Genomic DNA, 27,682 nt, shown 5'->3' on the forward strand with positions numbered 1-27,682 from the left:
TGCCCTTTGATGGGCCTCTGTAGCTGGTTTCCAGCTTGCCATTGTCTCGCCTTCGGTCCATGACCGTAGTTGTGGTCGCTTGCATGTATCCCTCTTGGGCACTTTTGTTATTCTGTGAATGTTGTCTTTAGATAGATTTCTATGTCTATATATCTTCATACCTATCCATTTATTATATTTTGCCTTCTTTCATGAGTCCCAGTGGGCTTCCCTCTCCCTCGCAGTGTTTCCTCTACCTCATGTGATCTGTGGCCGTGATTGTGTGCTCACAATACTTCTTGGGCTATTGGCTGGTTCCCTCTGCATTTCCTTCTTCTATGCCTCAGAGCTTTAGCCCAATAGTTTTAACTATTGTCCTTCGGCTCCCGCCGCATTTTTTTGGATCGGTTGACATTCTGGGAGACATTGTAGCGCTAGGTTTCTCTGGAGTGTTGTCCCACTCATCATATTCTTTGGTCATGGCTTCCTTTCCCATGTTGTGGCACGGCTGCATATTCGATTCCGTACCGGATTCTTCTCGGGTTTTCTGGTGAGATGTTGTCGTCTTCTTCTTTTTCTTATGCTGTTGAATGGCCTGTTCTGGGATCCTTCTTGGACTCATTTTTCAGCTCCTCCTATGGGGACAGTAACGATTGGGTATCTATTCTAAGGCAATGAATATGTGGCTAGACATCTTTGTTAGATGGATAAGTTACTTATCTTCGGTATTGCCTTATCTGGTAGAGATTATATCTAGATTCCTTACCACCCTACCCATCCTCCCCACACTGCAAACTGATTCTCCCCTTCTTCCGGATCCCTTTTTTGCACCAGTGTGTCTTTCATTTTCACAAAACAAAAATAGAATATACAGAGGGGAAGAACACGAAGGACAGCCGCCCGGCACCCTCTACCAACATGCAGAAGCGCTGCTGTAGAAAGATTTCCCGATCCAGTTTGGCACCTGGGGATAATTCTAAGGTAAGGAATCTGGGCCTAGATCTAGTTTCTACCAGATAAGGTGTTACAGAATGTAAGTAACTTATTCATTCAAACTGCACACATAGTTGCATGCATATACAATTTCGATATGGTAGCATGCATCATTAAACCTCTTTAATTTTTGATATTTTGATATTTATGGGTTTTTATAAAGCGCGAACTATCGCTCCGGGAGGAGCATCTTGGCGCTGTGCAAGCATGAAGAAGATAAGTGATCGATGATAAGTGGTGAGGGTCTGGAACTAAATAGCTGCCAATACAGAGTTGTCAGGTTGTTGATATACCCAAGTCTTAAGGAGTTTTCTGAATTTACTCTCTTTTTCAGTTAGTCTAAGGTTCACGGGTAAGTTGTTCCATGCCCTTGCTGCCAAAAAGGTAAAGGTTTTCCCACCCCTAGTCTTATACTTGAACCTGGGAATCATTATGAGATTTGTTCCAGAGGATCTCAAACATCGTGAGGGGTTGTAAAAGGTGAAGCGTTTTTGAAGGTACTGGGGCCCTGTGCCCTTCAGAGCTTTAAAAACGGTAAGTAAGAGTTTAAAAAGAATTCTTTTATGGAGTGGTAGCCAGTGTAGAGAATTTAATGCAGCTGAGGCAGATGACCTTCTGGGGAGTTTCAGGACCAATCTGGCGGCTGCGTGTTGTATACTCTGAAGCTTCCTCAGGGTGGACTTTTTCACTCCCACCATTAGGCCATTGCAGTAATCAAGTCGGGAAAGGATCAAAGCTACCGCGACTGATTTTCTAGCTGCAATGGGGAGGAAGTCAAAGAATTTCTTTAATGATTTGATGAGTCCGAAGCATCGACCAGCAGTGATCCTGACATGATCATCGAAGGAAAGGGAAGAATCAAATTGCACACACACGCGGAAGATGCTGCACTAGGTGGGGCCTCTGATCCTATGGGCCACCAGTCCTTCGGGCAGAAGGATAGGTTTTTTCCTAACGGTATGATTTCAGTCTTTGCACTGTTACACCTCAAGTGATTTGTATTCAACCATCGGAAAACATCAGAAAGACAGGTCTGGAAACGCAAAGCTGCGTCCGAACACTTTTTATCAATGGTGACGACGAGTTGTGTGTCGTCAGCATATGACGTGACGAGGATCCCATGGGATTCTATCAAAGCGAGGAGGGGGGCCATATAGATGTTAAAGAAAAGGGGGCTTAATATGGACCCTTGAGGAACTCCTGATGTTGTGGATTTTTCGCTAGATAGATAGGGACCCAGAGATACAGTCTGGGACCTGTTAGACAGGAAAGATTTAACCCATGACAGAGCTGTATCAGTCACGCCAATCTCTCGCATTCTATTGATCAGAATAGTGTGAGAGATAGTGTCGAAAGCTGCCGTTAAATCGAGCAGGATGAGGACGGCTTGCCTTCCTTCATCCTGCAGGAACTTGATGGAATCAGATAGTTCTATCAAGGCTGTTTCTGTGGAATGACCGGAGCGAAACCCTGACTGTTGAGGGTGCAGGACGTTATGAGTCTCTACAAATATTTTTAATTGTTCATGGACTAACTGTTCCGTGATCTTGCCAAGGACAGGCAGTAATGAAATGGGGCGCATGTTCGTGAGGTCAGTGGGAGATTTGTTCAGCTTCTTCATCAGGGGCTTCACAATAGCCTTCTTCCAGTCATTGGGCACTATCCCTTGCTCGAGGGATTCATTGATGATTGAATTAATACAAGGATTTACTGCCTCGATAAGGTGATGAAGAATACTAGGAGGGCAGGAATCAGTGGGGGCTCCTGATTTACATGCCAACATTGCCTTACTAGTTTGTTGGAGGGAAACGGGCTTAAAACTGCATAGCGGGGGGTAGTTATCCCTTACCTCATAAGAATTGATAGGGGGAGAGGGAAAGTCTTTCTGGATGATGACAATTTTATCCACAAAGAAGTCTGCTATTTGGTTGCACAGAGATTCAGACGGTGGAATTTCAGGCGTGAGGGCTTTGGGGTGGGTAAAAGACTTAACAATTGTGAAAACAGTTTTTTGTTTTTGTTGGGCTTCATTTATGGCCTTAGTAAAGTATTCCCTTTTTGCTGCTTTTATGTGAGAGTGATATAGCTTCCTCTGTTGGACGTAAAGTGCTCTTGCACTCTCATCATAAGATTTTCTCCAGCCTCTTTCTAATTTACGGCATAGGAGATGGCTGTCGGTTAAAATCTGGGTGAACCAAGGTGCGTTGGGTTTTCTGTTATGGCATTTTGCCTGATGGACTTTGGGATCAGAATGGTCTAAAACAATGTGATCCATCCAGGCATGGAAACTACGCGAGTCGATTTCGACATCGCCAGTTGGTCTTGGGGCCTTAGCCAAAATTTGGGAGTCCAGTTTAATACGTTCAATCATCTTCTTCCAGTTAACTGAAAAAGATGGATGGGGACGGTTCCTTCTAGGAAGGGCAGAGGCTGGTATCTCGATATCGAATGGAATAAAGCAGTGATCCGTCCAGATTTGAGGGATAGAAGACGACGTGGTCAAAGTCATGAGATTAGAGCAGATGCCATCCAGAGTGTGGCCCGCAAGGTGCGTAGGAGCAGTAACTAGTTGGGAAAGACCAAAGGTATTTAGTGAATGATGAAAAGAGATAGTATGGGGGTCAACACAGGATTCCAGATGTATATTAAAGTCCCCTAATAGAGTGAAGGTGGGGTAATGTAACGTAAGAGATCCAAGGACATCGTCTAAGGAGTCCAAGAAGGAAGTAGCATTGCCCGGTGGACGGTATATAAGTCCTCCCGAGAAGGAGGTCGAGGCATTAATTTGAATCGAAAAGCCTATGCCCTCGCAGTCTTTAAGATGGCCAAGATCAAATGTATGGCAAGAGAAAATATTCTTGATAGCGAATGCAACCCCCCCGCCTCGCCCCCGAGGTCTGTCCCGCCTGAAAATAGTGAAATCTGAGGGCAGGGCCGTAGCAAGATCAGGGTTGGATGAATCATTAAGCCAGGTTTCAGTGACAAAGAGAGTATCCAAGTCATGTCCTAAAATTAAGTCATGTATATCTTGGCTATGACAGGATAAAGACCTAGCATTAATCAGACCACCCTTAAAGTAAGTGGAATTAAATTGTAGTGGAGGGGGTAAGTCAAGAGCTTCAAGAATTATCGCAGGAGGCGTCCATTTGCAGTGTGTACATAAGGCGGGGCTTGAAAGGAGATCAATAGGGAGGCAGTCCTTGCTGTAGTTATAAAGATCACAGCGTAGTGCAAGAAGTTGGTTCCTATCGTACCTGATGGCTGAAGGTCTCTGGGCAGCATGCCCAGCGCCCGGCGCGGTCCGGTCGCGGACGGGCGCAGACGGGCTTGGCTTAGGCGCGGCTTCGGCGCGCCCGCTGCGCCAGCCCGCTGCGCCGTCTGGCTGGCCTGCACATATTATAGGGAGAGAATGGGGGCGGGAGGGAGGCGCGACTAGAGCGCTCTCCCCGCCTCACTGAAGATGGCGCCCACCGCCGCCGAGATCGACTACTGAGCGGCTGTACCGGGTGAGGAGGATCACAGGAGTGTTAGAATGTCAGTGTGCCTCAAATTAATTAATTCCCCTTATTTCTGCAAGAAAACCCCCCAGTAAAACAGGACGATGTAAAAAAACGATCAGGGTTAAAAGCGCTAAAAACAAACAAAGCACCTCACACAGTACACTTCATAGTGAACTTCACGTTATCAAATAAACAGCTCGCAGCCCCAGCTATCCTCGACCAGGGAGAGCTACTGAAGGCGCCGAGCGCGAAGAAGGGCTCAATTAAATAATCTAATCATTACATCAACCCTTGCAAATAAGGTCCACATAACTGTCGTGATGAGCTAAGAAATGTAAAGTGTTGAAACTTATGTGCATATAACCATAAGACAAGTTTGTAGTTATATTGTCATGTTTATCAGCAAATTGTCCATCGGGGTGATATAGGAAAGCTAGTCACCCTAACTCTCCATGCCTGATAGTGGTTTTCAGCAAAGTGCAAGTTTTGTAACTTTCACTGCTATAGTCACAGCCTCCCAAAGCATATGTCAGTGTCTAATCTGCTTTCAGAGCTTCACTGGTTGGCCATGGACAAAAGAATACAGTTTAAAGCCTTGTGCTATATGCACCAGGCTAGAGTTGGCACAGCTGGACACTACATCCAAGATCTGGTGGGCCCTTACCAGCCTGCACGTATGCTTCGGTCATCAAATCAGTCCCTCTGTAAAGTGCCTAGAATTTATCTACCACGCATGGGTTTGGGGCGATCGTTCTCATGCCATGGCCTGAAGCTATGGACCAACCTTCTGGAATCGTTGCAAGTCAGCTTCTCCCTCCTAGAGTTTGGCAAGGGATAGAAGACCTAGTTGTTTTAATTAGTGGGTGGATATCCTTTCACGTATGTTTAGCACTATGAAATCTCTTAGGGCTGCTGAGCACTTAATAAGCACACAATAATAACACTCTATCAGAGGTCTTCAAAATGTTGTGCTCTAAGCCCCCTTAAGTCAACTGTTTTGAAAGAGCCCCCTCCAACCTTCTTAATAAGAAATGGGGGAGTTTGAGAGGTAAAACTGAGAGCAAGGGGTAGGACTTATGAGATCATTTGAGGGTAACCTACCTTTTCTGTAACTCATAATCCACACTAGGCGTAAGTGTGAGATTTATAAAAGACCAAATGTGTCAAACAAAAATTGAAATTGATCAAAAATACTACTTGGGATTTTGTGAGCCTGTCACTCTCCTGGGCCCCAGTGCAACTGCACCTGCTGCACTAATGATACCTACAGCCTTAAGCAGCAGGCTGTCTTCTCTGCCTCTTTCACCCCTTCCCCATTATGACTGGCCGTCCCTCCAATCTTTGAACAGGCTCTCTTTCACTTTCAGAAAAATACGAGCCCCCACCCGTTGTTTCCTTTTTGCAGCAAGGGGATCTCTGCCCTAATGATAGCATGAAAAGTGAGTTCCCATCACCGTTTTATAAAGTAAGACAGTCATAATTTTGATGCAGTGGGCCTCCCACAACCGTGGGTCACAGAGCCACTGCACCTGCTTCAGCAATGAGAGGTACTTTTTTGTAAAGCAGATTCCTCTGCCTTTTGTTCATTCTCCTTTCTACCATTTCTCTGAGGCCTAGCTAAGGGGTAACCTCAGCTTCAGTATTACACTCTCTTGGGCCATTGGTCCAAGACCCATAGCAACACTGGCACTGCAAAGGTGCATTAGGCCCTAATGCATGCAATGAAGACCAGTAAAACAGCCATAATTGGGGTTTAGTTGGCCCATCACAACCCTGGGCACAAGTGTCACTGCCCCTGTAGACCCAATGATAAATACACTCCTGCCAAGCAGACTGTGTCCTCAGCCCATTCCACTGGGCCATTACTCCAAAGCAGGCCTTCTGCTCCTTTCTGAAACAAAAAAACAATGGGGGAAACCCCACATTTTGCCATGTTTTACTTGGGCCTTGTTCTCTGTTGAGCAAGGGTGACCAGGGACCTAATGCAAGCGAGGAAATGGGTGCCCGGGCACTTTTTGCTATAAGACAACAATTATTTGGGTGCTGTGGCCCCTCACACTCCAGGCCCCAGTGCTACTGCACCTTCTGCACTAATGACAGTTATCGCCCTTAAAAAAGAATTTCCCCACCTGAATATGTCCATTGGTAATTGAAAAATTAGCCCTCCATGGTTGTATGACAGCGGCAAGCATGGCAAAACCAAGTGTGCCTCTACCACGCACCTGAACAACTAATGCATCTGAACAACGCATACCTTTACCACGCATGCCTTTACCATACAAGTCTTTACCACACATTTTATTTAGTGTTTTATATGCCTTTACCGCACAATTTTGTGGTAAAGCCATGGCTGGGACAGGAATGTGTGGTAAAGATCACACCCTATGCCACCTGCCCTTAGCCCCAACAATCAACCCGACCAGAGCCCTAAAAAGTACCCCAACCTCACCCCCACGAGCCCTAAAATTGTCTCTGTTCCCCAGAGCCCTAACAACTTCTCAGTTCCCCCCAGCCCTAACTACCCCGACCCCCCAGCCCTACAAACTACTCCGCCCCCCTTCAGTCCTTAAAACTGCCCAAACCCTAAAAATTACCAGAGCCCTAAAAACTACCCAGACCACCCCTTGAGCCCTAAAAGTTAACCGACCCCCCCAAGCCCTAAAAACGACCGACCCCCAGCCCTAAATACTACGCGACCCCCCTTAGCATCCAAACCACACATATGCCTTAACCCCACATATGCGTTGGAAAGCAAGCGTAGTTGCCTTTGTGTTGGAATGGCAGGTGTGGCTCTGCCGGTGTTTTTTTAGCACATTTCCCGCCCTACACAAAACCATTTCCTCTGGGCCATCTCTTTGGTGCTATGCGTAGATCTCGCTCTTTTTCTTTTCCTCCTGGGACATTAGTCTGAGGCCGCCGGGGTCCGAATGATCAGGGATCTGGGTCTAAATGTGATCCTGCTGGTCTCCTCCCTGCCACTATCCCCTTCGACTCATCTAAAAGAACATCTGAACCAAGGTCGAATTGGGTGAAATACATGAGGAGTGACTTGCCCATGCTTTTTTTTTATTTCACAAAAATAGTTCTCATACTTTTTGTTGAAAAACAACTGTCCCTCCATGGTTGATGTGGACTTTGAGGTGCCTCTGGGTGAAAGTGAGGAGGTGGGTTTTGGGTGGGGGGTCTCCTGTGTGGTGAAGTCAAATAGGGTCAGGTGCCTGCTATCCGAAAGACATGTAAATGCATACATTTGGCTGGTCTCAAAATGCTAAGGTTGCCTATAAAACCAATATATGCTTTAATCAATAGAATCACTTTAATTTTATGGTTACAAAGAATTTTTTGTTTTTTTTGGAGTAATGTAAGGGTATTATCAGCTAAATAATAGAAAGCATACTTTTAATGGACACTTATATAATTGTTTACACTAGGTACAGTCTACCAATTACTAAAATATATTCTTTGGAAGCACTTGTTTTTTCTTAAAACTGAATAATTTTGTAGTAGTTTCTGAAACTGTGTGTAATGAAATTTTAAAATAATGGCTTGTGATTTTACAGTGCTTTTTGTTAAATGGGGGAACCTTACAGCACAGAGAGGACATTCTCTGTGCACATATGTTGTTCACTTAATGATTAAATAACTTGCAGATTAGAGTTCGTGTCAGTAGTATATGCAGCAGTTGGGTGGCAGAAGATGTATGTTGGGCAACTGCAGATGTATGAAATAAAGAGGAGATGTATGAATGGTATGCATAATGGTAAAAGGGGTGCCAGGGTTGTCTGTATCCAAATACATGTAATGTTTCTGTGAGACTGGCAGACTAAAGGGAGTTTACTGTACAATAGAAAATCTTTCTTTGTCATAATCAACTTGACATGCACTGCCTAAGTAATTTTTAGACTAGATTGAGAGTCTCTTTAAAAAGGGATTGACAGTGCTTCAGAGGGTCATTGCAAGGATGGTGTCCCAGTAGACTATGCAGGGTGGGGATGGGAGAGGGTAGTGTAAGTGTGTTGAGGTATCTGCACATTGTTCATAATGGCTAAATGTTCATGCCGGTCATCCTGGGCATGTGCCCCAACACGGACCCTCAGTTCCTCTTGTGTGTCATGCTTATTTCCCACTTCTGTCTCTATGGGTCAGTCCTTATTCTTGTCGCCTTTCTTGAGATGTTGGGTAACTCATCAGCCATTGTCTTTCAGTGTAAGATATGAGGTCAGTTTGTCAGTCGACTGTGTATTCGGAGGGCCTCTCACTTTCTGAACCATTTCTGGTGCTGCTCTGCGCTCCACCAGTATTTTGTTTTTGCTTGGGGGTCTTCTGTCAACTGCGTCTTTCTACTTCTTGCCATTCAGAGCTCTTTGGATGCGATAGGTCAAGAAGTGTGAGGGCATCTGTTTTAGTATGTTGCAAGTCGGATACCTTGCATGCCTCTTTTAGTGATTTGGTCACCCAGAGTTTACCCTGCCACACGAAGAGCAATTGAAAGAGGTGTCCCATTGATTGAGGTCCCCCTATTGCATTCTTTGAGGGAGGAGGTAACTGGGCAGAAGGCATCTCTTTTAACAAGGGTTACCATCGATACGTCTTAGAAAATTTGAAGGTCATTACCATTGTAGCAGAGAGGGCCCCCGTCTCGCTGCCTCAAGGATTGCCTCCTTGTCCTCATAATGATGGAAGAAAACCAAGCTGTCGGGAGGATATTAAGAGTTCGGGTTGCTGGCTCCTGCTCCTTGAGACTGAGTTGAGTGGGTCTGGAGTGTGTTAAAAAAGGATAGTCTCTACTAGCCCCAGATATATCTTCTTGTGTCTGTGGAACCCCCCTGATTCACAGATTACAGCATCTGGATCGCTTTTGTAAATCTTCCTGCTTTTCCTACAGAGTTATCAAGTGGTCATAACAGTGACATTCTTCCAGGTCAAGGCATTTTTTCTATTGAGTTAACTCTTTGGCCTAGGTCTTTCTTCATTTCCAAGAGGCTCTACATGAGGTCAGTAGAAACCGCTGTTATCCCATTTTGAGATCTGTGCAAAATTGGAACAAGAGCCTCTCATCTGCATGCAGGAGTGAAGTGAGTCCGTCCTCCTGGTCGCTTCTTGTTTGCTTGGTAGATTTAGTTCTCCCCTCCCTTGTTTTGTTGACAGTTACCTGGAGAAGGTCTTTGATCATGCATTCTTGCTTGGATTTAGACGCGGCCATGGGTGCCTGAGTATTCTTGGTCTGAAGCTGGTGTTACATGCAGAGTTCGGTGTTTCTAATTGTAGGATCTTCCCAATTTCTCCCTGTTCCCTTTGACTGCCAGTTAACATGGGCTTTCCACTGTCATCCTCAGCTATTTTAGCTCTGCCTTAAAGCCTAATGAGGACCTTTGTGGATGATTGAGCTAAGAATTATAGCTCTTCATCCAGGGGGAACAGACCCATCTTAAGACCCCTCTGACCAGTGTGCAGTACGTCTTGGGAACCCCTCCTCAAGCACATCCTTGATGCTGGGCTTTAAGGCCATCGGTGGGTCTTACCCAGTGTCTTATTTGTTTTACCTGCTGCTGAGGGTCTTCAGTGTAGCATGAGGAGCCCCCTCTCCGTTCCTGTACAGTAGAGGGACCCCAGTGCTCCTCTTACCATCTTCCTTGGCTTTCCAATTTAGGGACCCCAGACTTGAGAGATATGGGCCTAGAGCTCTTCCACTTGGGTCGTAGGGATAGTCTGGCATCTTTGGGCCCTGCAAGCCCATAGCTTATGGGCTATGGGGAAGAGTAACAGTGGGCCCTCCTCCCTCAGTCTTACTGCCCCGAACTTCCGGAAGGGCTCACCACATGGAGACAGCACGGCTGGGTTCAAACCTTGTTTCCTCCTGTTCATTCTCTCACTTATTGCCGCGTTTACTGCCACCTCTGCTGTCTGGGACTTCAAATTGTCTCTGCTGTTGTTCCCCTCCTGGCCCACACGTGCTGTGCGGCATCTTTGTGGAGTACAGTATGGGTCTTCCAGCTCCAGTCTCTTACCGGAATTCGTCCAGGAAGCCTTCACGGCGTGTCTCTCCACTCAGGCCTTCTGGATCATGGCCACAGGGGATTGCTGCATTGTTGTCCATCTGTGGTCTCCTGTGCTCCTAGGGTGCACCACTTGGTTTTGGATGATCTGAGGGCCTTCCAAGCTCAGGACCAGGCCCGCTGTTTAACACTGTCTACTTGGGGGCAGGTGGTCTACTGGGCGCGCCTCACCCCTGATGCTCCAGTTCACAGAACTGGCAATCTCGGATAATGTCAGCCCCACACCATTGCTGATCTGATGCATTATGGTTGGGTGTGAGGCACCGGCACCCCCATACTCCTTCATTCCGATGAGAGTGCTTTCGGTCCTGTAAAAAATCAGGTTGCAGCAATGTGCTCCCGAGGATTCTCAGCAACCATGCCTGTGTTAGGCCTCGGCCACTTGGGCTGGCAATATGTTGCGGCTTCCTCGCTGTGCTATTAGAAATAATGGAGTGACTCTGTGTCACTCTGAACCTGGGTAATTATACAAAATAAAAAGTGGGTAGGAAAATTGTTTTGTACACGGTATTCAATACCTTAAAGACATTCAAGAAACACACCAAAAAAACACAGCTCAAATAAGCAATAAATGGTAATTTTTACTTTTCCACATATATTGAAAAGGCTGTCGAGTGGCACGCTACACAAAAATAAAACACTACACAAGACTCAAGTGTACACTGAGTGACTTGTTGTGATAAGTGACAGTTGTGCTATACAAGAAGTGACAAGGATGACATGTGAATACAGATAGAGGAAGGCTCTTTATGGTCAAGTCCAAAATACAAGCATAACCCCCCAACATGGGTAATGATTTCCTGTTCAGTTCAGGGGATTGCGTGGACTGATAATGAGGGTAACGTTGACGTTTTGACCCTAAAAATAGGTTTTTTGACAGCCGCTAGCAGTGGATACTAGCATTTCGGAAACCTACTGGAACCAAAGTGTATTGAGGTGTCAGCCGACACCTAAGACTCACACCAGTAGGTTGTGGTCTTGTTGTTGCATACCTCGCAAGCCGGTTGAAATTGAAAGGTGGCCGCTGAGGCGATCCTGTGATTTGAAAAGAGATTCAGTCAAATTCGATTCCTTTCCTCGCTGTGCCAGCATAGGGCTGCCCAGCTCTGGGATCACGTCTTCACCTCTGCTGCGCGGGTATTTCGCATTTTCGGAGCATTTTAAGATTTTGCTTTTAATGTGTATATACTATATTAATCTGCTAACAATATTTCATTTTCTAAACATTCGCTGACCCCTGAGTAGGCATTGTGGGCCCTGGTGGTCGGCAGACCACAGGTTAATATTCACTGTTGTACACTACTTCTCCGGTTTAGTGGTGCTAATTGTATGCACAAACAGAGCATCAGCAGCCATTACTCCAGTTGGGATTCTTGCTATAGCCTAGATATTTAATTTGATCCCATTGGTACTAGCAACAAAAATATAATCAAAATCACAAGTTCTGCAAAATTCCAAATTCAAGCATGGGTAAATACCCCTTGAATAATGCATATACCAGCTGTAGTGAGAAGGTTTAGTTGATTTCCTGAGCTGTGAAGATTAGAATTTGAGGTACTTGCATAGGCAAACGAAGCTGCCCATGGTTCAGTACCATTATTTCTTGTGAACTGCATGAAATACACACAAGAGTGGTATGATCCCGTGTAAATTGTTATGGGCTGCTAATGGTCAACTCAATTTATGATGTGGGTGGGTTTTAGGCCTTTACAGCTCATATTGGTTCACTTTGGAACTTGCTACTCAATATCCTGTAAAAGAACCGTTCCCTCCTTATGTTTAGAAACTCCAAAACCTTGCTTTCTAATACCTGTGTTGCCAACATGTGTTTCCATAACTCTTGCTTGTTTTCTGTGGATTTTTTGCACTTTTAAAAGGCCTGATGGTGACATTGATGAGCTGTATTACTATGCAAACATATGTACATACAATTCATGATACATTCCGAGACCTGCTTCAATATCATGCTGAATTTTGGCTGTGACATTGCATGGGCCGTGGTTTGGAAGAAGCCACAGGCACGACAATGTATGTCTGTCATTACCTATCTATTGGTACAGAAGGAATGAGGCTCATGAGTTCTTCTATATCTGGGTCCATCTACTTCAGAATTAATGATGATAGCATTTTGTGTACTTGATAATCTGTCATCTCCAGTGCAAGTCCTATATCCTTGGCGTTCATTTGCACGCATATGGCTTGGCCTAGCTGTGGTATTAAGTTAACAAAGAAGGGAGGTAGAGTAAATGAGTAGGATTCTCACTCCACAAACTAACATGTATAAACAAAAGGAATCCTACCAGAGGAGACGAGTGTCCCAAAAGATAAGGGAACACTCAGTGTTTGTTAAAATACCCCTCACACACCAAAAGGCCCCTTGGTGTCATGCTTCATCATCGGGGTCTTAGCTGTGGTATTGACAGGGTCAGGAAATAGTTGCACTGCTGCTCGGGGACCAGGATTGCACAATTCAGTCTCCTCTGTTCTCCTCTACAGATCCGAAAGTGTGGGCCAAGAAGAGCAGGACTCTGGTGTTGCTCAGCTGCTGTCTGTTCTTTGGGAATGGATGTTGGCAGCAGTCTGACTTACACTGACTTGAATGATGGCCTGGAAAAGGAAACTTCTTTCATGAGAGGCCAATAGTCACTCTTCTTTTTTCTCGCCAGTCTGTCTTAAAATATTGATTCTCATTGTTATGCCCAGTTAACCGTTAGCAACCAAAAGGATTTAAATGTCGGCATGTATGTCCAAAAACGTGTCCGTATTTTGTATCATTTTACATCTCTTTATTAGTTTCCTGTTCAACAAACACAGCATCAGCAACACAATGAATTTCATCAGTTCTCATCATCAAGAATCGCAGTATAGTATCCTACTATTTCTGCAATCGTTAATATGTAAACCTGTTTTTAATTTCTTATTTATAAATCATAGGTCGTGGCCAAAATAGGAAATCCATGGTCTCCAAATTGTGTTGTGTTTGTGAGGGAAAGCATGTGCAAGTATATCAACTTCAGACACCACTCACTCACTGGAGGAGCTTTGTGAGATGTCTCCGTTAGACAATGTCCTGCTTGTCCAATAAGAACCCCAAGCTGATCAGTATCCTCTCTAGGGTATCCAGTCTCCTTCATTATACCCAGGAATATTAGTTTTGATCATGTCGTCATAGGGATGTGTATTACCTTAGATAGGGTCTGCGCAATAGTGGCCCAATATTTCTGAATCTTAAAGAAGGACAGTGTTACACATTAGAAGTCTCTGGTATCAATCTAACATTTAAAACACTACATAGGTAGGGAAATCCCAGATGCAAAATGGTGTGCAATATATGCTGTGCATATATTTAAATTGAATTAGTCTGAGCTTATTCAGTATCACAATTGTGTGTGCTGCCAATTTTGTCTTCTGTCACTCACTGCCGTCGGGGGTGGATTTTGCCTCCGAGGCCTCTCTAATGCCTGTCAGTATGTCAGGAGTCTTATTTACCAGTCATAGTTAGATCTTTGAGATTTTCTTACCTTCCAAAGGGCCCATGGTCAGTCTTGCTTCTAGCATGCTACATTCTGGTACGTCTTCAAGGTGCTCTTTGTAGTCTCAAAGGATGCCCCACGGCGCATCTTACATTTTGTAATTACAGTAGCATAATGTGATTGGGTGAGAATTATATATTCCTTTTCCTTTTTAGGATGAAGCAACAGAAGGGGAAAAGTCACCCAAAAGGAGTAGTCACAGTATGAGAGGGAGTGATAAGAAGTTTGAAAATATAATTAAATTGGTAAGAAAGTAAGGCATTATTTTCATTTCACAACATTCATTTAAAAAATGAAAATAGCATTATGTGCTCACTATGTTTAGGAAAGCTTTGTTTTCCTTACAAGAATTGCTTTTTCCCAGTACCCAGGATTTTTTTTCAATTTATTATACCACGAAGATGTAAACTTTGTAATTTTCATGAAATCATCACTTGTAATGAAAAAATATTTAAATGTTTGTGATTGTTAATTGTATTTATCCAGTGATTTATCCAGAGGATGAGGAATATTTTTTCAAGGTCGTACAACAAATCAAAGATCCTGTAATTTCCTAAGAAAGGTGAATACAAGATTAAAAACAATAAGACTGCAATTGTGACAGGCTTGATACTAACTAGAATTTTAATTATGTCTTAGAAACAGATTGTGTGGATGTCATGCATCGATATTAAATATATCAGTGGAATAATAGAGGGAGAAAACAGCAGTGTTCTCATGACTATTTATTGAGGATCTAGATTGCTAATGATGTAGAGGAAGAAGACAGTCCTTTCCATGGCACGGAGAACGTGTTTGTGGAAAGGTGCAAAGTAAATCAGTTGAGTGCCATATCGGATATACCAAGAGAAGTATATTAAAAAGAGTATTCAGATTGACAGCAGTGGAAAGATCCAAATGTTCCGAACAGAATAAGGTGTGTGATGCCAAGTTTTAAGGAGATGGGATGTTTTCTCTCAGTGTAGCACAAATATAACAGCCAAATTTTGCATTGTTTCTTCAAAGTCAGTGATTCAGTCATCTCTGCGTATGAGTGCAAGCTAAACTTTATTTACTCCTAATCCTAAATAGAATAAGAACAATATCCTTATGTGAATGTTAAATGTGGATACTTTTATTTTACTGACTAACAATAGAGGAGTAAGGGGGATGACATAAGTTTTTTCCAAACCCTCCCTACCATAAACACTCAAAATGAAAATTGTGAATTGCGTAGTGGTATCAGAGATCACATAGCTCAACTCAAGATGTTTGGAGTATGTAATTTAAAAGGCTACGAAACCCTTCCCACATGGTTGGCGTGCTTCATCATTGGGTTTGCATTCCTCATCTCAGACTTGGCTGATGTCTGAAATGGCCACTTAATCATAAGGACTTCTTAGCATGTTGTGAAGCATCTTGTGCAGGATCTGCTTGATTATGCTCTGTTGTAGGTGGGGCTGAGCGAATCAATAAAAGTTTCCTTGAGGTAGACGGATTCCTTCTTTATTGGTGATTCCCTTCAGCAAGGTTCAAAGCAAGGCGGCTAGTTATGACTCTTTTCATCTCTATACTGTTGACCCTCTTTTGCATCTAATCTGCCCGACAGGGTTATGGGCAGTTCTTCAGGACCTTGTCCCTACTAAACAACTCACAGGAGAGAGCTAATTTCAGGCACAAACAGTTGTCATGGTGGAGACCTCCTGTTCTTAAAAACCTTTGGTAAAGTGTATAAATACAAGATCCTAGGCTGTAAAAAAAAAAAGTCTGCCTCTTTTTTCGTAGTCCAACCTGATAATTCACCTTCAGTCACCACACCTGTCGTTTGTCTCTGTAACCTTACTGTTGGGTCCATAGTCAGGTTTTCATAGATGGTCTTGTCTGACAGGAGATGTAGACTCTCCTTTCGATATGCATCAGTGGATTCGATGACAATGGTACCCCCTTGCCTCTGGGGTGCGGTAACTATCTTTTGAATATTTGCCAGATATTGCCTATCTCTCATTTCTAGATATGTTAATATAGATACTGTGGTGATCTGTCTGCATGGCGGTGAGCTCCTTAAGTACACCATTTTCAAATGTAACCACTTGTGCTGGAATCATGTGAGGGGGTAGTCTGAGCGTCGTTGGAAATTCAAAAATGTAGATCAGGGGCCCCAGATGATCCTTGCCCCCCTAAACTCTGGAAAATAATAGCCCACTCCCTTATCAAAACACTCACCCATGTCTGGAATACTTCCCTTGATAAGGGTGTCTTCCCCATTAATTGGAAACATGCAACCCTTCTCCCCCTGAGAAAGAAACCTACCGGAGATCCAGGAGACCGTAACAATCTCAGGCCAATCTCCCTACTGCCCGCATCGGGTAAAATGCTGGAGAAGTTGGTTCAGAGACAACTGACCAACTTCATTGAGTGTAATGCCGTTTTGCAGGAAACACAATCTGGTTTCCGGTCGGGCTTCAGCACAGAGACTGCCCTCCTTAAGATGGCAGAGTCGGTGAGATGAGCATTAGATTCAGGGGCATCAGCACTGCTGGTGCTCCTGGATCTGTCCACAGCATTTGATACTGTCAATCATGCCAGGCTGGGTCAGAGAATAAAATATATAGGCCTTAGGGGGAAGGTGCTGATCTGGCTGCAATCTTATCTTAGTGGCCGCACGCAAAGAATTGCCTTACGCCCATTTACATCGAAACCTAAACCTCTCTGGTGTGGTGTCCCTCAGGGCTCTGCGTTGAGCCCTTTACTTTTTAGTGTGTACCTAGCTCCTCTCTCTCTTCTCCTTGATTGCCAACTGGGGTGTCAAGACAATTTCCTACACCGATGACACCCAGTTGGTCTTCTCTTACCAGGAGCAGACGGAAGAGACTTTCAAGAATTTTAAAGGTTGTCTGCGTGACATCGCTCTTTGGATGAACAGAAATAAATTAAAACTTAATGCAGGAAAAACGGAGGTGATCTTTTTTGGAAAGGGTCCAATGCCTGCGCCATACTTGTGGTGGCCTTCAGAAATGGGGCCTCCACCCTCCCCCAGTTCTAGCATCAAAAATCTGGGGGTGAGATGGGATGCTGACCTCTCCTTCTCGGCCCAAATCCAACAGGTTTCCGCTGGTTGTTTTAGTAAAGTAAAAAACCTTCGTGAATTCTTGAACTTGCTACCAGAAGATTACTGTAAAACTGTAGTCCATGCAATTGTTACATCCAGGCTGGACTACGCAAACAGCTTATATCTTGGCCTGCCTAAATATGCGATTAGACGATTGCAGATGGTGCAGAATGCGGCTGGGAAGCTGATCAGACGCATCCCCTTTAGGCATCATGTCTCTCCGCACCTGCGAGTTCTTCACTGGCTACCAGTAGCAAAAAGAATTGAATTTAAAGTTCTCACCCTGGCCTACCGCGCACTGAAGGGTAAGTGCCCCAGCTATCTCAAACTAAGACTTCGCTGTAATAAACATGTTCGGTCTTTGCGATCAAAAGCTCAGAACCTGCTTCGCGAAAGCCTGGCTGGGGGGAAGAGCATTCTCTGCTAGAACAGCAAAAATGTGGAATGCCTTGCCGATGTTCCTCCGTCACGCAAATACAGAGTCCTGTTTTAGAAAATCACTAAAGACGTGGCTTTTTAATAACAATTAGGTTTGCCCCTGTCTTATTGATACCATCCCACATGTATACAAACAAAATACCTCAGCACACCAATATCATTATTTCCAGTATAGGTAATATGAGTGTTGCTCCAAACACTTTGTGAGGTCTCAATACCCTATATAATTCAGTCCGAAAAAGTCTCAAGAAGAAATAAGTAAGTGATCCAAACAAGTCTTCATAAGTCGAAGTCTGTTTTAATTTCACAAATCACAAGCAGACGACAGCAGCCGACGCGCGTTTCACCCACAGGTCTTTTTCAAGGCTTGTTGTTTTTATTCCTCCCTCTCTCCAAGCAATAGTGATATAGCTCCTATGTGGATGTAGAATATATCCAATATTTATGATAAACTTTCTTTTCCGTAGTGACTGCTTGCAAGCAAGAACTCCTATATTTCACTCGATATGATGGTAAGTGTCGCCCCAATGTGTGAGACACACTCGTCCTATTTCGAGTTTTAAAATTCCATTTTGAAGTTCAATTCCATCCGTACAAAGAAATTAGTTATTCCATCGAATCGTGATAAATCCAACGGTATGCTTCTTGTTGTCCGAAAAAGCAGCGTGTCGCGCCCACTCGTGTTCGTTTTGCATTTGCAAAACGAACACGAGTGGGCGCGACACGCTGCCGTACTTGTGGGTGAAGGTTCTGCATCCTTTTAAATAACATATCCAGCATAACCTTGTGTTGTTATAAGTGAGCTGATACCTCCCCTCATTTAACAGATCCAGTTAAACCTTTTTGTTTGAATACTCATATTTTACATCCGCTGTAGGTGAAAGAGTTTAAAAGTGATTAAAGAGGTTATTTTGGTGAACCAGTCTGATTTTACAGCAGAATTGGCAGTGACACGATCATAGTAGGTAGACTTAATGGGTGACTTTAAGCTGGCTCGCACTCTGTACTAAGAGTATCCTGCCACTCCATTAGGGAATTTTTGATGAAAGTGCTTCTACCGTCCAGGCAGGAGTGATTTTATCATACCTTAATACCGGGTTGGCCTCTGTGATATTTTGTTTTTCTCAGCATTTTTACTTTCTTCTGAGTAGATAAATACTTAATGTGGTGGTCATTGATTATTTTTCTTCATCAGACCGCTATGCCTTGCGTGTTGTTCGGGCACGAAAACATAAATTGAGTGTGTGTATTAAATTGGACTGGCATTCTGCCATTCACAAAATGGTTGTCTTGTGGTGGCTGGGTGGCCGGTCAACAGTTTCTGATTCCAGAGTCAGAAACCTGGCAGCTCTTTCACAGCTAAATGACATGAAGATACAAGGAGTTTGACTGAGTTGGAGCCCTGCTAATTTTTGTCTGAGATACGTCTTCACCACTTAACTCAAGGGCATTAATGTGGAGCCAAATGAGAAAAAGTAACGCTAATACTTCAATAGATGATGAGGAGGTAGTTGGTCGGGAAGAGTGGAGTGGAGTGAAGTTGCCTTTTTGAGGGCGCACCACAGCACATTATCTTTCGCAGTAAAATGTTGTGGGTTACACATGGATAAATTCTGCTATCTTTAGGGTTTGGAGGGGACCAAGACTTAATAACTCTTTGTAAAACTGTAAGGCAGAAATAAAGATATCATCATGCCTGTATATTAATGACAGTGGAGATTTTGTTACAGAGCAGTAAACCTCTATACGAGTAGTAATCAATAGTGTATCTAATTGTGAATCCTTGTTTTGTTATGAAAATAAATTCAAATAGATTTAGGAAAATGGGAATCAGCCTAGCTAGATTTAATATTATTTTGTTTCTCACAACTTTAGCAGCTCAAAATTAGCATTAAATATCTCAGATTCTACATCGTAGAAAATTTAAGAGGACTGGCAAGCATTAAAGCTTTACCTGGTACTTGAGCTAGTAAAGTCTGTAATGGAAAGATGGAAGGAATTCTTCCTGTCCTTATGTAGTAAAGTAATTTCTATCACAATTATTTTAACAAAACTTGGCCTATATTTAGATTCCTGTGCACATATGAAAACCTTATTTTCAATGATTAGAGGGGGGTATGTCTGATTGATTTTAGGGTAAATGAATGCATAACAGAATCAACATGGAAACTTTAAAGTTGTGACCGGTTAAGAGTGCTAAGCAATGCCCAATTTCTTGAACTATTAAAGAGCAGCAGTACTTAGATTGCTGTTGGAGCTACACAGGCAGTAGAGCAGAGGCCAAAATGTATGATTACTGAGTAGGTTTTTATTAGCCCAAATTATGTTGCTCAACTACATACTTCAAAATACTAAAATGAAGAGCTCCCTATATCACGAACTATAAATATTTCATACCGTTTATGAAATAAGTCACATTGGATTGAGATGTTAAAATATCAGTCAAATGTGTGCAAGAAGTGAATTGACAACTAAAGGTTAAAGGTAGAACAGTAGGTCGTTTCCTGATTTAAACAAGCTATTGTATTCTTAAAACAAATATCGGAAAGCGGTGTGACTTTAAGAGAAAATGAAGAAAAGTACTGCACCTTACTGAATCAGAAAATAAGGTGAGAAATGTGAATCATTACAGCTAATATTTACCACTGATTTGGTGGTATGTCAAAACGTTTTTTTTTCTAAAGAGACATCCAAATTCAATATACTATTTATATACCTTTCTTGAGGCCCTGCTGGAGGATCCTGTGGTTAAGGTCAGAGAAGAATGCAACGCAATACTAGGCTGTGAACATTCAGGAGGGGTGATCGTCTTGCTTGATCGCACAGCTTAAACATTTCTCATCTGATGATTATCGGATTTTTACATATCAGAAGACATTATTGAAAGTCTGTTGGTTAGATGTTGATATTAGGTGAGATAACCTTTATTGTAATTGGAAGAGAGGAACAATAAACCTCATGCTGTATAGGTATGATTGGATATCTGATCACCTGTAATGAAACCACCAAATCAAATTGGGTTTATTGTTGATTCATTAAAACCATAACAAAAACAGTAAAATTACATATATGATCAATGAAACGATATTCCTAGATATGCAGAAACTATACATGTTAGTTCATCACTGCCAAGGAAATCACAATAAAATGCATACAAACTGCTTGATTATTCTACCGTCAAGAGGTATCAAATGTGTAATATGGTCATAAACCTTTACAGCCTTCACTGCTGTTTTGTCTGAGTTGATTCAAACAGTAGTTAATTGCTTAGATAATCATCCAAACTCCTGTGGATACAAATGTACGTTTCCACAAACAAGCTTATCTTTTTGGAAAAAGACACAGTATATGCAGTAAATTTTCTTTGGACCCCCACACTGTTAGAAGTTTCCTACCATAGATTTACAGCTGGAACAACCTTATCCAAAATCATACAATAGGAGCAACTAATTCGCTGACACAGAAATGTATGTCCTGTGTCCTGCAAGGCTTGTCGGAAGCTGCTTCCATGGTCACAAAAGGACTGGGAAGCCTGTTGGCCTTGGTGGCTGACCATGAATGGAGGCAGCTGCTAACCCGTACCTTAGCCACGGAAGGGGGGAAAAGCAGAATGGGGCAGGCATAGGGCCATGGAGAGACCCAACACCTAGACAGTGGGCCTGCTGCCTTAAATCGCTCGAGTGCTAAATTTATCCTATTGCTGAAGAGGCTGGTGCAATCGAAGAGCAAGTCCATAAGGGATGCCTGGACATCTTCCGACAAAACAGTACATCCCTCCCAGGCATGGCATCTAAGTGCCACTGACAACGCAATCACCTTTCCTAGCAAGTCTGTCGTATCCAGTCTGCAGTGCATGATGAACATAACTGCGTTCCTGCTATCGGCAATAGTATTGCTCACATTGGCTTGGGCCTCCTCCGAGACCATAGGCAGCCCATGCGCAACCGGATCCCAAACCGTGTTTCGGCCCAAGCGACATGCAATGTTCACCGACCCCATCGCAAGGCTGAGGGAAAAGAATGTCCTCTCACCAAAGGTATCCAGCCTCCTGGATTCCCTATCCGGTGGTTTGTTGGGAAATAGATTGCAGGCAGCCGCTAGGAGAGGGTAGGTGCTCAAGAGCCGGCACCCGACGCAATCCGAATAGGGTGCGGGCACCCAGGGGATACTAGCCTAGGGAGACTGCTCCTGTTTGAAGTGAGGGTACCGTCATTGCTTGGGCACATCTACAATTCGAGATTTCCATACCACACAATAGGGACAATATCCCTGTGGTTAATCCCAAGCCACCTCTCACCCATGTGGGTTACAATCCCTATTTTGGAACCCCTCTTTGTAGTGCACATTTACTACATCAGTTAGGTCCTGAAGAAACGCTATTGATCGTTCAGACTACTAGGCGTGAAACATGTCGACCTCTTGCTAAGTTACACGGGCACATTAGGCCTTACAGTAACTCACCAACCTTCTCCTTTTTTTTTATCTACCAAGGGCACCACGCTATTAAAGGACTTCTCTGTGGATACCCATAGGTATTTTTATCTACTCACTTTCGCACGCACTTTAACACTGCTTCCACTGGATCCACCGCACACACCCGCACTCACCTAACAGTTTTTTTCTTAAAAGATTGCTGTGAAAGTGACCCTTCAGGGGACCGTCGGGCATTGCAGCGCCGGCCCGACGAGGAGCTAAAAAGCCCAATGATGGAGCATGACATCCTTCGGGGTGTGTGAGGGCAACTAAGAGGCTAGACTTGGCCCTCCCCTTCGGGATGGATCCTTGATACTGGGGATGAACCTCTGCCTCTCTTTTTTTCTTCTCCTCTGATCCTCTCTTTTACTCTCTATCTTTCTTCACATTGACTGGGTGACATATTGCACCCTTAATTTGGGACAGTGTCCCCTATGATTTAAACGGTCATTTGTGGAGCACGGACACTGGACCTTAATAGGCTCCTGGTCCCGTCTCTTTTTTGTTGTTGACCTTGTTAGTAAATGCGCCAGGTTTGAATTTAGAAGTATAGGTCTGAATAACCAGGCTCTCCGGGGTGAGGTACTGGGTAGGGAAAGCTGGAGTCGCCAGGAGCAGGGCGGTGGCAGTAGGCATTTGTCATGTGCACAGGAGGCCCTGTGCAAGACTTGGCCCATACAACGAGCAGGATATCGGTAAGAGCTTAATTAAAAGGGAGATACGGTTCTGTGGGGGCAACTCCCAACAGAAGCACCTCTATCAAGACGTTCCGTTCCTCTTGATGGCCACCAAGGGCAGCGTAAGGTCTAGTAACTCGCCACCTTCCTCACCAACTTGGCAAAGAAAGCCCCGTCCTCCATAGCCACACTCGGAGTAGAGACTCAGCCAGTGCCTGGGAAGGTTTCCAAACCTCTGGCATCCACCTGTTCCTCTTTGCACAGCACGGTTGTCAGACAGTTCACTTTACAAAACCATCTAACTTTACTGCTTATTTTATCCTGGTCAAGACTGATTTTGCATATGGCTGGGTCCAATCTGGGATGGTGTGGTGAGCAAAAGAATGATGGATTAAACCCAGATCCTTGTGACTGGGGGTGAATGTCTGCATTGTCCAGCATTCCGTCCATCAATTGTTTCTTTTGCATATATGTAAATGTAAATGTAAATGTAGGTGTACTTATATAGCGCAAACCTGTCACCCAAAGGGCATCCTGGCGCTTGCTTAGGGAACCCGTCCTGGTATTCCCCTGTGAGAAACCCTGGCAGGGTGTCCACAAGGTGAAAGCCAGGCATCCCGCCGCGAGGGGCCGTAGTGGAGATTAAGCAAGCTATTGCCCAGAGTTGCAGAGTGTGACCCCGTGATTCAAGTAGGCACCGGAGCGAGAATTGTCGAGTCCGTGGAATTTTTGAGCCCGAGACCCGCCGAGGCGGGGAATCGAACCCTGGTCCACGGTCGATCTCAGCTTCCGGGTCTGCCGCCTCTAACCACTGAGCCACGCTTCTCCACCCTCCACTCTCCACCCTCGCCCTAAGTGGGAAGGGTATGCATAGACTTGGGTCCCGTGCTCACTACACCACTGGATTCAAGCTAGCCTGGCTCCAGGATGCTTGTTTCCGGTCCAGGGAGGACCTGTCTTGGCAGTTCGGGCTGGAATGTTCCCACAAGGAACAGGGCCAAGACTGATTTGCATATGGCTGGGTCCAATCTGGGATGGTATGGTGAGCAAAAGAATGATGGATTAAACCCAGATCCTTGTGACTGGGGGTGAATGTCTGCATTGTCCAGCATTCCGTCCATCAATTGTTTCTTTTGCATATATCGCCCTAAGCGGGAAGGGTATGCCCAGACGTGGGTCCCATGCTCACTACACCACTGGATTCAAGCTAGCCTGGCTCCAGGATGCTTGTTTCCTGTCCAGGGAGGACCTGGCTTGGCAGTTCGGGCTGGACTGTTCCCACAAGGAACAGGGTCAAGACTGATTTGCATATGGATCGGTACAATCTGGGGTGGTGTGGTGAGCAAAAGAATGATGTATTAAACCCAGATCCTTGTGACTGGGGGATGAATGTCTGCATTGTGCAGCATTCTGCCATCAATTGTTTCTTTTGCATATTTTATCCTGGAGGTTGTGTTTAATTTTTTTTCTCTGACAGCAAATTGTAAGCCATAAGCTGACATTTGACCTCTGTCTCCAAACGCAGAGCAAATGTGACAAGATAAAAACAAGATGAAAGGGATATTTATTGCTCATTCACTTGCTGGGGGAACAGCGATGAGCTCACCAGAACAGGCCAGTATGCCCTAATGTAGCTCGCCCTGATAAAATGTGATTAGCTATAGCGAGTTGGAGAGTAGACTTCTTAAGGCCTGGTCTTGACCCAAAAAGAGTGTCATCTTTCTACTTTGATCGTACTAAGTAACACCAGGTGGACAATCAACTCTTCATTGAGTTCACTGGAGCAAAGATAGGGAAGGCTAATCAGAAACGTATCAACTCCAGGTGGATTGTATTCCACATTAAGATCTACTGCGCACTGGCCCAAAAGCAACTTTCTGAGGGTTTGCAGGCTCATTCCTCCAGAGCCAAGGCTGCGACCACTGTTAGCTCGCGGAATCCAGCCCTGGCATTTTGCCAATTCTGACCTTCTGGTCTGAATTTGTTCATAGACCACTGAGAAATTATGTCTTGGATATCTGTTCTAAGGTAAGGAATGTGCAACTAAAAGTCTCTATCAGATGAACAAGTTACTTACCTTCTATAACGATTTATCTGGTAGAGACTCTATCTAGCCGCAGATTCCTTACAGATCCTCCCATTCACCCCGCTTCTACGAACACATTTTTTTCCTACTAGGGAATAGTGTCTGCTCTTAGGTGCATCAGCATTCTGTCATGGCTCAGTATTTCCGGTGCGGAAATGTCATGAAAAGAAACGGATGTCTGTGCGTTGGGGTGGGGTGCAGCGCATGTCACTATGGGCTCCTCTGACGCAGAGCTGATCAATGCCACCTCCCGGCGCACCGAGGTACTGCTTGTAAATTTCTGGATTCAGTCTGACACCTGGGGAATATTCTAAGGTAAGGAATCTGTGGCTAGCAAGAGTCTTTACCGAATAAAGTGCTACCAAAGGTAAGTAACTTGTTCTACGGAGTGATTAAAGCTGGAACCATTATGTCTGAGCTTTTATCTTCATGTAGTAGTTGAAGGTTAGAGAGGAGTCTACGATGAAAGCTAATGATTTAGGGGTGTATGTAAGGTGGCGTCATGGCGGCTTCTAAATCCATATTGTTAAGCTGCTTCTGTTGAAGAGAGCAAACTCTGATTGCGTTGAGATTAAGGTGAAGTGCTGACACCCAAGGCTGAATGAGGTTCAAGCAGGATCAAGAATAATTCTTAAAATGTTATGGAGACACTAGAAATAACATACCATGGGCCACATATATCATGCATTTTACTAGCCGCAATGGCCCGAGTCGCAGAATCGAGCCGTTCGTCACCGGTAAAATGCATTTTGGGGGGCGCTAGGTGGCGCACTGGTGAATGGCCGCCATTACGTGAGGCTTTCGCCGCCCGGCGTTATAAATCCTGTATTTATCCTCCAAATTGGCACCCCGGAGGCCCCCAGCAACAGCGATCCATTCCTTGGGTCCACAGATTATGGTGTGCGGATCACAGCGTAATTGGTGCAGCTGAGCCTCCCGAATTCCGCCCTAACACATCGGACGGCGGCTGTCCACAGAGCGCGCCCTGCGAGCCTGTCGGCCCTGCCATCTATGAGAGGCCGCGTCGCTGAGCAGGGAACCAGGCCACACGGTGAAGGGACCGGCGCTGGGAACATCTTACCGGCCTAGTGTGGCAGATTGGGGACGCGCGGCTGGTGCCGCATCCACGGCGTGACCCCCCCGGACCCGGAACAGCACCGTGGGGAGGACGGAGACGAACGGACATCGGCGGTAAGAGGGGGGGACGTCTATAGCCCCCCGCGAATCCTCTGGGCCCTGTCAAAATCGCAGGCTCAGATCGCGGGGACGGCTGCCCCCTCCTTCTCATCCTCGCAGCCCAGTCGCCGGCGGTGGGAGCTGCAAGTGGCGGTATTTGGAGCCGGTCCTGATGGCTTCTTTAGGGTCTCCCCTGCTTTGGGCCAAAGTAGCTACTGTCCAAGACTGCACACGTGGCCCTTGCGCTGCCTACACGCAGCACCTGAACACTCACCTGCTTGCCCTGCAGTGCCCCTTTATTACGAAGGAACCTTCCAGACCGCGCTGATAAGTGGGAGGCCTCTTTGGAAGTGGCGATACCGGTGTTATACGCCTGAACCCCCCAGTATTGCGTTTATGTACGCCCTGAGCGGCGTGGTAGCTGGTTTGCTCATCAACGAGCTCTAGGTCTACACATAGGCTGTTTGCCAAGTGGCATTGATACAAGGGCACATCCTGGGCACTGACGGACCTGCTCTGATGCTGGGGACCCCCCCCCCCCCGAGCTGCAGTCCACCCCACCCCCCCATTTCGGAGAATGTTTGCGCTCGTCCATTACTGTCTGAAACTGTCCCCTGGGCTTGCCTATACGCCATCATGGGCAAGACAGATGCGAAACAACCCAAGATCAGCTTCGAAGCGCCCAGGCGGACTGCCCGGATGGGGCAAGACTCGCCTGCCGCCCTGAATACTAACGACCCGGCCGATGCCGCTGCGGTGCAACCCACAGAGATACAGGACATTTTACGTGAGGTGCGCCAGGGGTTTGCAACCATTGCGGACAAAGTCGACAGGCTGTCCTCCCGCATGGATGCTATTGTCCACAAAATGGATGTACACGAGGAGCGCATAGCCGAAACGGAGAGGGGCATATCGGAATCAGACGACGTGGTGGCCAGGCACACCTCGCAGCTTTCTCGAATGGATAATCTGCTCCGCATCATAGCTTCCAAGAATGAGGATTTGGAAGCGAGAAGTCGAAGAAACAACATACGTATATTAGGATTCCGGAATCCACAAACACTGGTCGCATGAAAGAGTATGTTGAGAAACTTCTGCTGGCTGCGGTGGGGTCTGAGACTTTCTCCTCCCAATTCATTGTTGAGCGGGCGCACAGATCGTTGGGCCCTAGACCCAAGCCTGGTGCGACCCCGAGGCCCATAATTGCCAGATTGCTAAATTACAGAAACCGGGACGTTGCATTACGGGCAGCCCGTGGCAATCAGACACTGTCTTATGAGGGTAACTCCTTCACCATGTTCCCGGATTTCACACCACTAGTACAGGAAGAAAGGCTGAAATTCTTAGAAGTCAAAGCAAAATTGCGAAAAAGCCCAAATCCACTATGCTCTCCTGTACCCGGCACGGCTGCGAGTGACCCATCAGGGTCGACAACGCTTCTTTACAAAACCGCAACAGGTGGACGAGTTTCTCAAACACCTTCGGCACACAGCTCGATCGGCGGAGGGAGAAGATGAAGGACGACAGTCACCGATGGAGGGTGCAGGGGTAGATGAACAGTAAGATGCCCTGCACTATGCTTGATCTCACTTGCACACTGCTCCTGTAAGTACGATTGACTTAGAGTGGGACAGAGGCTGTTTGAACTGTATGCTAGCGACGATGGCTTCTCCTCTGGACTGC

The 27,682-nt window shown here is 45.2% G+C and overlaps 1 protein-coding gene across 1 annotated transcript in view; it reads left to right on the top strand.

Moving 5' to 3' along the window:
* ECT2L (epithelial cell transforming 2 like) overlaps nt 1–27,682 on the top strand; it is a 449,543-nt gene that overhangs the window by 245,255 nt on the left and 176,606 nt on the right. Inside the window, exon 14 of the mRNA XM_078649356.1 lies at nt 14,217–14,306. Within this exon, the coding sequence (XP_078505482.1) occupies nt 14,217–14,306 (90 nt within the window). The remainder of the gene's footprint in view (nt 1–14,216; nt 14,307–27,682) is intronic.

The sequence above is a fragment of the Lissotriton helveticus genome, chromosome 6 (assembly GCF_964261635.1).
Source record: "Lissotriton helveticus chromosome 6, aLisHel1.1, whole genome shotgun sequence".
Classification (NCBI taxonomy): Eukaryota; Metazoa; Chordata; class Amphibia; order Caudata; family Salamandridae; genus Lissotriton; species Lissotriton helveticus.